The sequence below is a fragment of the Cynoglossus semilaevis genome, chromosome 17, assembly GCF_000523025.1.
Source record: "Cynoglossus semilaevis isolate Cse_v1.0 chromosome 17, Cse_v1.0, whole genome shotgun sequence".
In the NCBI taxonomy this organism is placed as follows: domain Eukaryota; kingdom Metazoa; phylum Chordata; class Actinopteri; order Pleuronectiformes; family Cynoglossidae; genus Cynoglossus; species Cynoglossus semilaevis.
Genome location: NC_024323.1, coordinates 7,652,396 through 7,663,500, shown reverse-complemented (window position 1 = coordinate 7,663,500; position 11,105 = coordinate 7,652,396). Strand labels below are relative to the sequence as shown.

The following is an 11,105-nucleotide window of genomic DNA, read 5'->3' as shown; positions in this document are numbered from 1 at the left end:
AGGAGAAAGTGTCTGTCACACTGGTCACTGCTGCGCCAAAAAAACTGATGACATTCCAGGTCTAAGCCTTTCTTCTCTGAATAATAATCAATTAAAAGCCTTAAGAAACTAAACGGTATCCATTCTGCTGTTGCTCATTATGTTGATTTCTTTTTTAAGAGATTTTATTACTTTTTTTAGAAGGAAAAATGTCATCAGTTGTTTGTTTTTTTCATTTATTTAATGAAGAGAATCATAAAACCTGTTAAAGCTTTTTCACAGATTCTGGAGAAGATGCTGAGACTGAAAGAATGGTTTGTTCTTCATTAACATTTATATTTTGGTTAATGAAATGGTTTGTTCTTCATTAACATTAACATTTATATTTTGGTTAATGAATTGTGTGAATTAAAAATATAATAAAATACAACCGTTTTGTGATAAGAAATTTATATTTAATTTTTATGAGCACATGATGAAGTGCCCAGGATGGTCATTGGTCCTCCTTCAGGTCATGTTTCACCTTGAACCCTGTCTTAATGAGGACCTACGACGGTTTGACAAACCAAGCTGGCAGAACTCCTCATCCATCAGGTCATCCATTCTCAGAAATAATCCTTTATCTTCCTTTGTACATCCATCTTTCTATCCATCTACGTAGCCAGTCACCTGTCCTGTCTATGTTGTACAGTGCAACACTTTGTACATTTGCCCGTGCAACTATTTGGCCACCCACCTGCTCTTTTGTCAGTAATGCATCCAACATCTATCTACCCTCATCCAATGTTCTACCTATGCAATTATCCTTTCACTTTATTAGCCAATCAAACACCCTTAATGTCCATAAGTCCTTCCGTTCATCCACTATCAGTCTTGCTCTCTCTCTCTCGCTCTCTCTCTTCCTTTCTTCCTCCCTCCTTGTTCGCCTTCTCCTCCTGTTTCTCCATCCTCTTCATCCTCCTCCTCTTTCCTCCACCATGCTGCAGATGGGAGATGTGTTGCCGTGTTTCTCTGCGGTCTTTCTGCTGCTGTTATTAGGGACTAGGAGCGCCACAGGAGCCTCCTTGCTCACCGTCTTTCTCTATGTTTTCCTGATGATGTTCCGGTTCCCCCCCGTGCCTACGTACCAGGCCGGCCGAGTCCTGCGGCCCAGAGCACCTTCAGGCGGGGTCTCGGTAGTGGCTAGCCGCGGAGGCACCCACGATGCTCCTGAGAACACGGTGGCTGCGATCAGAGAGGTGAGACCCAGACACATTAGTCAGCTGTGATATGAGTCTGGTCGTTAACGTTACAGCCATATGTGTTTATATCATCCTTCATATCTGATCTGAGTAGACTCACTGTCTGAACGTAGAGTAGCAGTGAATACTGAGAAATCAATTGCATGGGAAAGATGGTAAATAGTGAAATGGTGTGTTTGCTGGTATAAAAAGCAAGCTCTGACATTATATTGAAGTTAGATTTGGAAATGCATTGGGAACACGAGTTAATTTGTTTACAGGATTAATGTAAATCTTAGCCTGAAACAGACTTAAATCTATGTTTGCTGTTAGACCTCCTGCTGCTTTAAAACTAGGAAGACTAATAGAGGTACAATTATTTATATGTAATTGTTTATCCAAATCTATATATATATATATGGATAATTTACTGATGACTATAAAGTAGTGACCTGGTGGTTGACTTGTGGTTGTATAATTTTTTTTATTCATTTGCTGTAATATGTTGGTTAATCAAAAAAGAGACAAAATAAAATAAAGATTCATGGTCAAATGAGTAATCAACCAAAAACTTTAAATTTCAAATTGAAATCTTTTCCCTCTGCAGTACCCCTGCAGGGGCCCTGGGGTAGTGGTGTTTTAAAGTACTGAATATCAATTTGTCTTTGATCACAAAATATATCTAAACACAACTACTAACGCAATAACCAAAATACTTACTATACATCAAAACATAACACACACTATGTTTCTCCCTGTGTCCCTGCATCCTGTTCTAGGCTAGTAGAAACGGGGCCACAGGAGTACAGCTTGACCTCAGCTTTACTGCAGATGGCGTACCAGTACTCATGCATGATGAGACCGTTGACCGCACCACCAATGGCTCTGGACCAGTCAACAAATTACAGATTGTCCAGCTGAGGAGATTAGATGCTGCTGCCCATCACAGACTCAAGTGAGTTCACTTCACTTTACATTAATGTTTAATTCTCTGATAAGGAATTTACAAAAACAAGACATGGATTTTTTTTTTTATCTTCAGAGACAAGTTCAGTGCAGAGAAGGTTCCTACCCTGCAGGAGGCGGTAGAGGAGTGTATAAAACATCAGCTGACCATCTTCTTTGATGTCAAAGGTCAACCAGATAAGGTGCATACCAATTAGTTTCTTTATTTTTACACCTTTTAAACACATTAAACACTATTTTACAAAGTGCAATAATAATAATGTTTTTCACATTTCCAGTCTGCTTCCGTGCTTCATCAGATGTACAAGAAATTCCCTGCTCTTTACAATTCCAGTGTTGTTTCCTCCTTCGAACCTAAAGTTATCTACAAGGTCAAATGATATTTCTTTGCAAATCATGTTTTTTTGAGCCACTGTCTGCATTAAGTTAAGTCATGTTTACTTATGTATCTCCTGAACACTTCCTGTAACACTATTGCTGAGCACTAGAGGCTTCAAAAATGTGATTCTCATTGACATGTATTCAAAGAAACGCTAATTCCTATCAGTATATTCATATGTTTAAACATTTCTTTATGTTTTCTGCCAGATTCACTTATTTTCACCACTGTTTTGTTGATCTACTAAAATCCATTCAATGTTTATAGGAGTAAAAGTGTTTAATCAGAGACCTAGATACATTTTCAACCGAGTGATTGACTATCTCTAATTAAAATGGTCATGATGAATTGTGTTAGTACTCTCACAGTACTTTCTGGTCATCCACAGATGCGTCAGACTGACCCTAATGTGGTCACAGCCCTGATCCACCGGCCCTGGAGACTGAGCCACTTTGCCGATGCCACTCCTCGGTCCCTGTCAGTGTGGGGTCAGATCTGGTTGGAGTTTCTGGATGTTTTGTTGGACTGGGCCCATCACCATATTCTGTGGAAGCTTTGTGGAGTCTCTGCTGTGCTCATCCAGAAAGACTTCATTTCAGTGTAGGTGAAAGTTGGGAGGTTATTCTGTTAATGTAGGAATATAGATTGAGAGGTTTTAGATGTTATTTGCAGAAAGATGATATTGATTGATTGAAGTTTGAGTATCAAAATCTACTAACTTAGTAAGTTGTTCTGTGCACAGTTTCTTGATGTGTGTCCTACTGTATGTCCTCCAGTCAAATCCAATTTCATTTTTTTAGGTAAAAATAAAGTGAAGATAGTTAAATATAAAAACGAAAGTATGTACATTTACGTGCAACTGTTCATACTGTGTTAAAAGCAACAGAAAACTAAAGTGCTTATGTGTATCCTCCTCCCAGTGAAACAGTTAAATCAAATAGTCACTGCATGTAATCTTTTTGTTTATTGCATGCAAAAAAGGAGAAAGCTGGAACCAAACATTATTTATACCTGTGTGTTAGTTCAGTCCATTACTCATACGGCTGTGTGTTTTCTTCTCCCTGTTTTGTTTTCTGGTTTCCCACAGGGACTATGTTCAGTACTGGGCAGAGCGGGGTGTGGAGGTGGTGGGCTGGACTGTTAACACTGCTGTGGAGAAAGACTTCTACCAAAACCTGCTGAAGATTGGTTACATCACTGACAGTCTGCTGGAGGACTGTGACCCTCAGTACTGAGTCAGACACATTGAAGACAAAGGAAAGATCTTCATTCTTTTTAAGATAATTTCTTTTTCAAACACAAAAACATAAAGTAGAATTTCAGGTCACGTAAACAATGGAGCAGCATATTTTCAGAGTTTGCCCTGACAGCTGCTTTAGGAATTATTGGGTGCTAGCTGAATAGCTTTATAATGACAACAATTACAAAACAGTGATGTAGTACAAATGCATGGAGGCAAGGAGCAGATCATTACCTGTAGCTGGTATAGAGGTTTTTCTCCATTTAATCTGCATGCATGATATAAACACCATGACAACCAAACTCAACTTTCTTGTTTTATTCTACTTTCAACAGCGTCACCTCCTGAAGCCATGATTAGGTTATGCTAATTTGAAGATCTTTTCTACCATTTGCTCTTCTCTCACAAGGTTTTTGCACTCCTTTAAAGATACAGAGTCTTTGTAAATATTAAAGTCCTTGTGAATTTGTAATTCCAAAACCGTTTGGGTCAGTGTTTAACAAATGTAACACATACAGACATGTACAAACAGGAGACTATAAAGTGAGATATTCAATTTGCACATGACTGTAATGTAAGACTGCGACTGCCTAATCTTCATTTGCGTAATGTTCTCTGTTGCTCTGTGTTCCCATAGCTGGAACACAGAGTTGAAAAACGTTTCAGTTTAAGAACTATAAGAAGCTGCCTTAACTAAAGTATCAAGTGCACTGGACTGATGTACTGAAGTACTGTATAGGAGGAGGATAGAAAAGGAAGGCCTATAAAATAGTAGTACGACCAGTTACAGTGGCACTGTTTAAGACAGATGGAACGCTGGGCTGTAGGTGATATGTAGGTGATCATCTTAACATGAGGGTAAACTGTCTTTTTTTGCTATTTATTTATTTAAATTAATTAATACCAGTGACAAACAGACTTTAAACTATTATTAGAAGGTCAAATGTAGTAAAAAGAAAAAGTCTAAATGGCAAACTGTCAGTATGTTACTTTTTAAATATTACTAAAATAGTAGAAGCCCGACATTAGCTGAGCGATAGCAGAAAATTGCTATGATTGACTAAATATACTATTTAGTAAAATATATTTAATTAGATAGACATATTAGAAATCATAAGTATAAAGCAGCGGTCTCCAACCTTTTTTGTCAAGGACTGGTTCGCCATGCCAGGTCCATGGTCCAGTGGCATAGAGCATAGAGAACTACCTTTTTTTAGACATGTCAGACAGTCAAAGGTATTACAAGATTTGTAGTTTAGATAAGATTATTAGTAATAAAGCAAATATAGCAAAACATACATTTAAAATCACTAAAAGTTAGACAAAACACAGGCAAGACTACTTTAGGATAGAAAAATAAATAATAAAATATATATAGCTATAATTTCAATTAAATTATGAAATAAAAATACACTGAGGTGGAGCTAAAGCTAATTAGCTAAATGTCAAGTGTTTTATTGCCAATATAAATTAAGTATTATTTTTTCAAAAGTCTGAGTTTAGAATTGTCCAGCTCAGCCTTCATTTTAAAGGCCTTATCTGCCAAACAATTACACCCCACAGAGCAAGATACTGGGGTAACAAAATCTTTGTAGTCATGTTTGTTTTCAAAACATGTTTTGTTTCTGAATTTTGTACTTCCTTGAACTGTTTTTAAATGTTATCACAACAAGATATTTCATGTTAACCATTTAGTCTTATCAAAATATCAAATTAATAAAATATTGGACAGAAGTTATTACAGTTTGCCGATGTCACTTTTGGTTCTTATATTTATATTTTCATCAAGGGTAGTAGTCAGAGAATAGTAAAGTGTGATTGTAATGTAAACATGTTATGTGTTTGTTTTTGTATACAGTCTGGTTGCATGCAGTGCCTTTTCTATGTACTGTAAACACAGGAACGTTGGGCAGATACGGGACAACTGAATTATAACCGTTCGTTTATTTGATGTGTGTAACTTTAACTTTACATTAAGTTTAATGTGTTTCCTGTACAAACTGGAAGTAGGTTGTGGCTTGTCCGCACGGGAACTTTATTAGATCGAAACGGTAAAGTGTGTTATTGTTACAGCCTTTCATCCACAGGGCACCGGCGTTCTGGTTGTCCATGCAACGGTATTTTGTGAGAACCGGTTTCAGACTAAAAGAAAATCTGACAATATCGCCTTGCCGTATTCATGAAGACAGTACAAACGTTCTATATGATTAAATCGCCCCTCTGTCTCTGTCACGTGACCAAAAGCTGCTGTCAAGAGACTGCTGGAAGAGCCTTCTTTCGGTGTCCGGTGGCTCTGTTTGTGTCTGTCAACAGCGCCACACATGGGTGTGGCATACGTATTACATCAATTGCACCCTAGCTTCCGTGACCATTTGATCCAGAGCGTTTCTTAGATGTTCAACCAATGTCCTTCTATGCTCTTCAGCCTTTTACCACCCAGCTTGTCTGCACCGTTGGGTTATTTAGGTTCACACCTTGGGTGCGCCTGCATTTCTGTTGTTCCTGCTCTGCTTCTACGACATTTGGCCCAGTAACACAGTGGTTTATGGCTGCTGGCTCCAGGTTGTGCCGAGAGTTTGTACATTTACACAAAGTATTTCCTGGCTTTTTGGTTGAGCTGGAAAAACGTGTTCATTTACATGTCAGTTATCAAATACTGTAGCTACACACCGTCTGTTGTAGTTATTTTTGTGAGTCTGAAAATTTAGAGTTTAATTTCACAACTACACTTCAATTTATATACAAATGGCTGTGGATCAATTTCCTATATTAAAAACTATATTCTATGTGGAGTTTTTTGGGAACTCCGGAGTATCTCATAATAACAAGACACTATCTTATTATTATGAGACGCTAACTTCTGATAACAATATTATACTATACTAATAAGTCTTAAAAAATAAAGGTTTCTCAAAATAAAAAATGCACTAATTTACGGGTACCCGTCATTTCCTCTGATGAAATGTGTCACTATTGCAGGGACACTGTCTCTTTAAGGCGCAGTAGGAGGTGTGTGTGGACGTAGAGGAGTTGCTGCGCCGTGACGCGTGCGTCCTGCCTGTTTTATGAATTGTAACTACTGCCATAGACTGTGACATTGTCGAAGCGTAGGACACAAAAAGTGACGCAACTTTGAGACAAAGTGCAGCAGTGAAGAGTCAGAGCAGCGTCGGCTGACATGAGCCCAGCGTTTGACTTTTACGCAGAGAGAAGCGCAATGAGAGGCTGTGTACCCTGAGAACTTGTTGTGCAGGTCGGTCACATGTCATGTGTTTTGGGGGTCATTCCTGTGGCTTCATTGTCTTTACCCTGTGAGTGACATTCAGACCGAGGTGCTCTGACACTGAGAGCGACAGATTGTGGAAGACAGCACCGGAGTGGACGTGGCTTCTGGAAGAAAGACTGCAGAGAAGTCAAGTAAAAGTTTACACGTGTGGTTTTTTTCTTCTACCGTGCCGTGCATGATGTACACAATCACCAGAGGTCCCAGCAAGCTGGTCACCCAGAGACGCACAGGTCAGACTCTGGACTCCTACAGTCAACACACACATCGACCAGACATTGATGTTGTTAGTAAAGTAACTGATCTGCTGATTTATTTTTTAAGAATGTGAACTTTGTTTTAATGTCCAGGCCCCACGCAGCAGCTGGACAACAAAATGAATGACTTCAAGCACAAACAGACCTCCTGGAGTCTGCCTGGGTAAGATCACCACTCCTGTATGTGTGTTCGTGTATGTGTGTGTGTTGGTTGTTTCCGGAAGGACATGCAGGGTTAAAATCTGTGCATCAATGTTGTGACGGCTTTTACATCATTTTCTTCCCCAGATTTTTCCAGTTTTGTTTAATTATTGCAAGAAAAGTTGCAACACTTTTGGCTGTTTGGTTTTGTCTGAGCCAAATCGTGTTTAGACTTTACTTAAAATTTAAAAGTATAGTTGTGTAAACCAAGAAAACATTTACAAACAAATCCACGGCTAGAAGTCAGCAATTTACAAGGAAAACAGCAAAAACGAAACAATTTAAAGCTTTTTAAATCATATTACATCATTACCTTTATTTCCTGATGATTAGACAATGGTTGGTCTATAAGTAGACAAAACATGCCTTGGGGGTTGTTCAGGGAAAAATAAAGTAAAAAAAAAAAAGCTAAAGTTTTGACAAAGAAAGCTCAAATTTGCCAAGTCATCAAAAATGTGGCTCCAAATTAAACTTAAAGTCCACCCTAATCCAAAATGTTGTTTAAATCGCTAAAAAGACCTTGAACCTGTTTCATTCTGCTGTGACCTTCTGTATGACCTTGAGGAGCCAGCACATGCTCCTTCATTCAGCTGTTGCTCATTTTGGCTTTCATGAAACCAGCTTCGCTCCACTGAGAGCCTTGAAACATCCTTCTGGGGAATTTATAATGTGCCCTGGATTAGAACATAATCCATGATCAACATGTGATGTGTCTCCTTTTTTTTTTTTTTTTGTTTTTTTTTTTTTTCCGTCAGGCTACCTTCACCTAAAATTGTCTTCAATCGTCCTAATGGTAAAAAGTACCATCAGCCTGCTCCGACTCGCCCCGCAGACAATGAACAGGAAGAGGTTTTCACTGGAGCACATGAGGAAAATGTCAAGTTTGTTTATGAAGGTGAGGAACTGAGTGAATGAATGAATTGTGTGACTGGTAACATGAGAAGTTGGGATAAAAATGTTGGTATCATGTGTTTCTAGTCCCTCACCAGCCTTTTGGCTAGTGACATTGTTAAATCATCAGGGTAAAGTAGAGCTGCTCACCATCTGCCTCCTCCTCCTTCACCTCACAGAAAGACCTCACCCACACAGCTGCTCTGACACTGATAGCTGTGATAAAGAAACACGTTGTAACACCCCCATGTCATGCTTCTGTTGACCTGCGTCCTGTGGGAAACAAGTTTTTAGCTTTGAAGTAATCTGTTGAAGAAAGACTATAAAACAATCAGTCTAGGTTGAACTGCAGCTCCATCTAGAGGAGGAGTATTCAGGGCAGTATTCCAAAAAGTGGGTTATGTACAAACAGAGTATGTTAACCCTGAGATGAAGGATACTCTGAGTCAGTCACCATGGTAACAGACTCTTTGGCCATAACCTGCTCGCTGTGAGATTTACTTAAAGAAACCCTGAGTTTCTAGTGTTTGTGTACACATCGTCACAATTTAAAAATAAAGATGTGTGAACATTGTGTCCTTGATCAAACTGTGTGGCTGTTTGTACTTTCAGCCTGGCAGGAGATGATGGAGCAGGAGCAGAGGTCAGAGGATAATCAAGGAACAGTCCACTTCAATGACCCCACTTCAAGCCCACACATGGATAGTGAGTACAGCTGCTCCTTACACTGCACCAGTCTCCTCACACTGCTCCATCTTTTCTGGTTCATTTACCCACATATCCAAAGTCTTCTCATACAATTGATGAAAATGTTTTCATTTGTAAAATATAAAATATATTTTTTAATATATCTATTTTTTTTAATTCAGTAAAAATGCACATAATGATGCTACCATGGGAAATACAACCCATGGTTGTCATGTCAGTCATTTCAACCTTTAACTCTTTATTTGTCGGTACAATTTGTTTCAGAATTTTATTTATTACTATTTTTATTAATAATATTATTCCTCCGAATTGCTCTCACTGAGGTGTTGCCTTTGTTCGTTAATGTTTTACATAACTGCATCATCCTGTATAACAGAGAAACGTATATTGAAGTTTTTGAATTTGTCCGCAAGAGGGCAGCGAGCGCTCGTGATTCTGATCTAATCGTTGACCTAACGTGAATGTACTGTATAAACGTATACGTTCACTGCAACATTTCGTTACTCTGTAGCATGAGTTGCTAACATGCTAGTATGCTAAAACATTAAAGCGGTCTTCAGTTGTTTAACCAATAACGAATGATGGCTTCACAGAAGGACCGCACCAAAGTGTTGTGTAAACACTGGAGGGCGACAAACACCGTCACCAAAATAGGGAAATTAGGTCAGTTTATTAGAGACGTTAAAACATAACAAGAAATTGACTCCGACAATCATCAGCGCAGTTGTGCTGAAAATCAAAATGCGTTACTACACCACATACGAAAATATTATTCGCATAGTTTTTTGGTCTTAACAGTTAAAAGAATGTCAGTCTCTGCATGAAATGTGAATTTGACTTTATTTTCATTCCTTCCAGACTTTGTGCCCATTGACCTGGATGAATGGTGGGCCCAGCGTTTCCTGGCCAATATAGACAAGACATCCTGAGATTTTCCTTTCATTTGTGGACTCTAAGAGACAGTTAGAAGAATGTGGACAGACGATACAAGCAGAGCAACAGCGTGTTGCCCTGACATGCTTCCGAAGGACAGACAAAACCAGAGGATCCTCTAAGCTTGAACTAAATCATGCCTTAAACTCCAGCCTGCCAGAGATGCCTTGATGATGTGAGCTTTTCTTTTTCAAATCATACTAATATTCTTAAAAGCTATGGACCTTCATCATGCAGTAAAAATGTACAGAACCTGCAAAATACTCTTTATTTATGTACATGTACACTGGCAGAAAATCTGAAGTCATTGTTTTTCAATGAGAGCCTTAGAATAGCTGTCAGGTATATATATAGGTTATAACTTGTCTTTAAATACACTCTTTGCTGCTCATGGTGGGGGTCTAAGCTGACATTTTTAGGAAGCAGTTGTTATTTTACGTTTTACTTTTAAAAAGTAAAGTTTTCTTTTATCTAACTGGTAAAATGAAAGTTTGACAAACACCACGACCAGTGCCATCCAGTCTTTTTAACTTCATTTCTCACAGTATAACCACTATTTTAAATATTTGTTCACATTTCAACAGCCTCCAAGTGTGTGTGTGTGTGTGTGTGTGTGTGTGTGTGTTTGCGTGTTTGCGTGTTTGTGTGTGTGTCACCATCAGGGGATAAAGAGCAGGATGAGAGGAGATGAATCAGGTCGGTACTTCCTCCACTGATTGGCCTTTTGTTGACGGCTGTAAAAGCCTCGAGTTCACGTTTATTTCTGAACATGTCTGGGTGCTCTGTCCATTTCTATAAAAGAAACGTTATTTGTAGGACAAATATGTTCCTGTGTATATGTTTGTGTTGGTGTCAGTGTCAGTGTCATTGAAAGAGGAATACTGATGAATATGAAGCATTACCAGGTGATGGTGTTGGATGAATAGTGAAATAAGATGCTCTTTTATTTGTTCTTACAATTGTAAATCTGACTCCAGAGGAGTCAGTGCCTCACCATCTATGGACCTCACTGCACATCACTGCAGTAAAATACTATACCAATAAGTTC

General features: G+C 38.6%; 2 protein-coding genes across 3 annotated transcripts; both read left to right on the top strand.

The window, feature by feature from the left end:
* Positions 1-391: 391 nt before the first annotated feature.
* LOC103392994 (glycerophosphodiester phosphodiesterase 1) lies at positions 392-6,449 on the top strand. 2 transcript variants are annotated; one of them, XM_025064658.1, is made up of 7 exons: positions 392-573; positions 1,110-1,217; positions 1,979-2,154; positions 2,242-2,347; positions 2,444-2,536; positions 2,933-3,144; positions 3,632-6,449. In XM_025064658.1, the coding sequence occupies exons 3-7, from the start codon at positions 2,048-2,050 to the stop codon at positions 3,777-3,779; spliced, it is 666 nt and encodes a 221-aa protein (XP_024920426.1). In that variant the 5' UTR covers positions 392-573; positions 1,110-1,217; positions 1,979-2,047; the 3' UTR covers positions 3,780-6,449. The 2 variants fall into 2 exon arrangements, with proteins under 2 accessions (XP_024920426.1, XP_008328015.2); XM_008329793.3 differs by having other exon boundaries at positions 392-1,217.
* A 328-nt stretch (positions 6,450-6,777) lies between these two features.
* On the top strand, positions 6,778-10,561 carry LOC103392995 (MAPK regulated corepressor interacting protein 2-like). Its single transcript, XM_008329794.3, has 5 exons — positions 6,778-7,300; positions 7,418-7,487; positions 8,281-8,420; positions 9,029-9,121; positions 9,983-10,561. Exons 1-5 carry the CDS (start codon positions 7,246-7,248, stop codon positions 10,051-10,053), a joined length of 429 nt encoding a protein of 142 aa, XP_008328016.1. The 5' UTR covers positions 6,778-7,245; the 3' UTR covers positions 10,054-10,561.
* Positions 10,562-11,105: the final 544 nt, after the last annotated feature.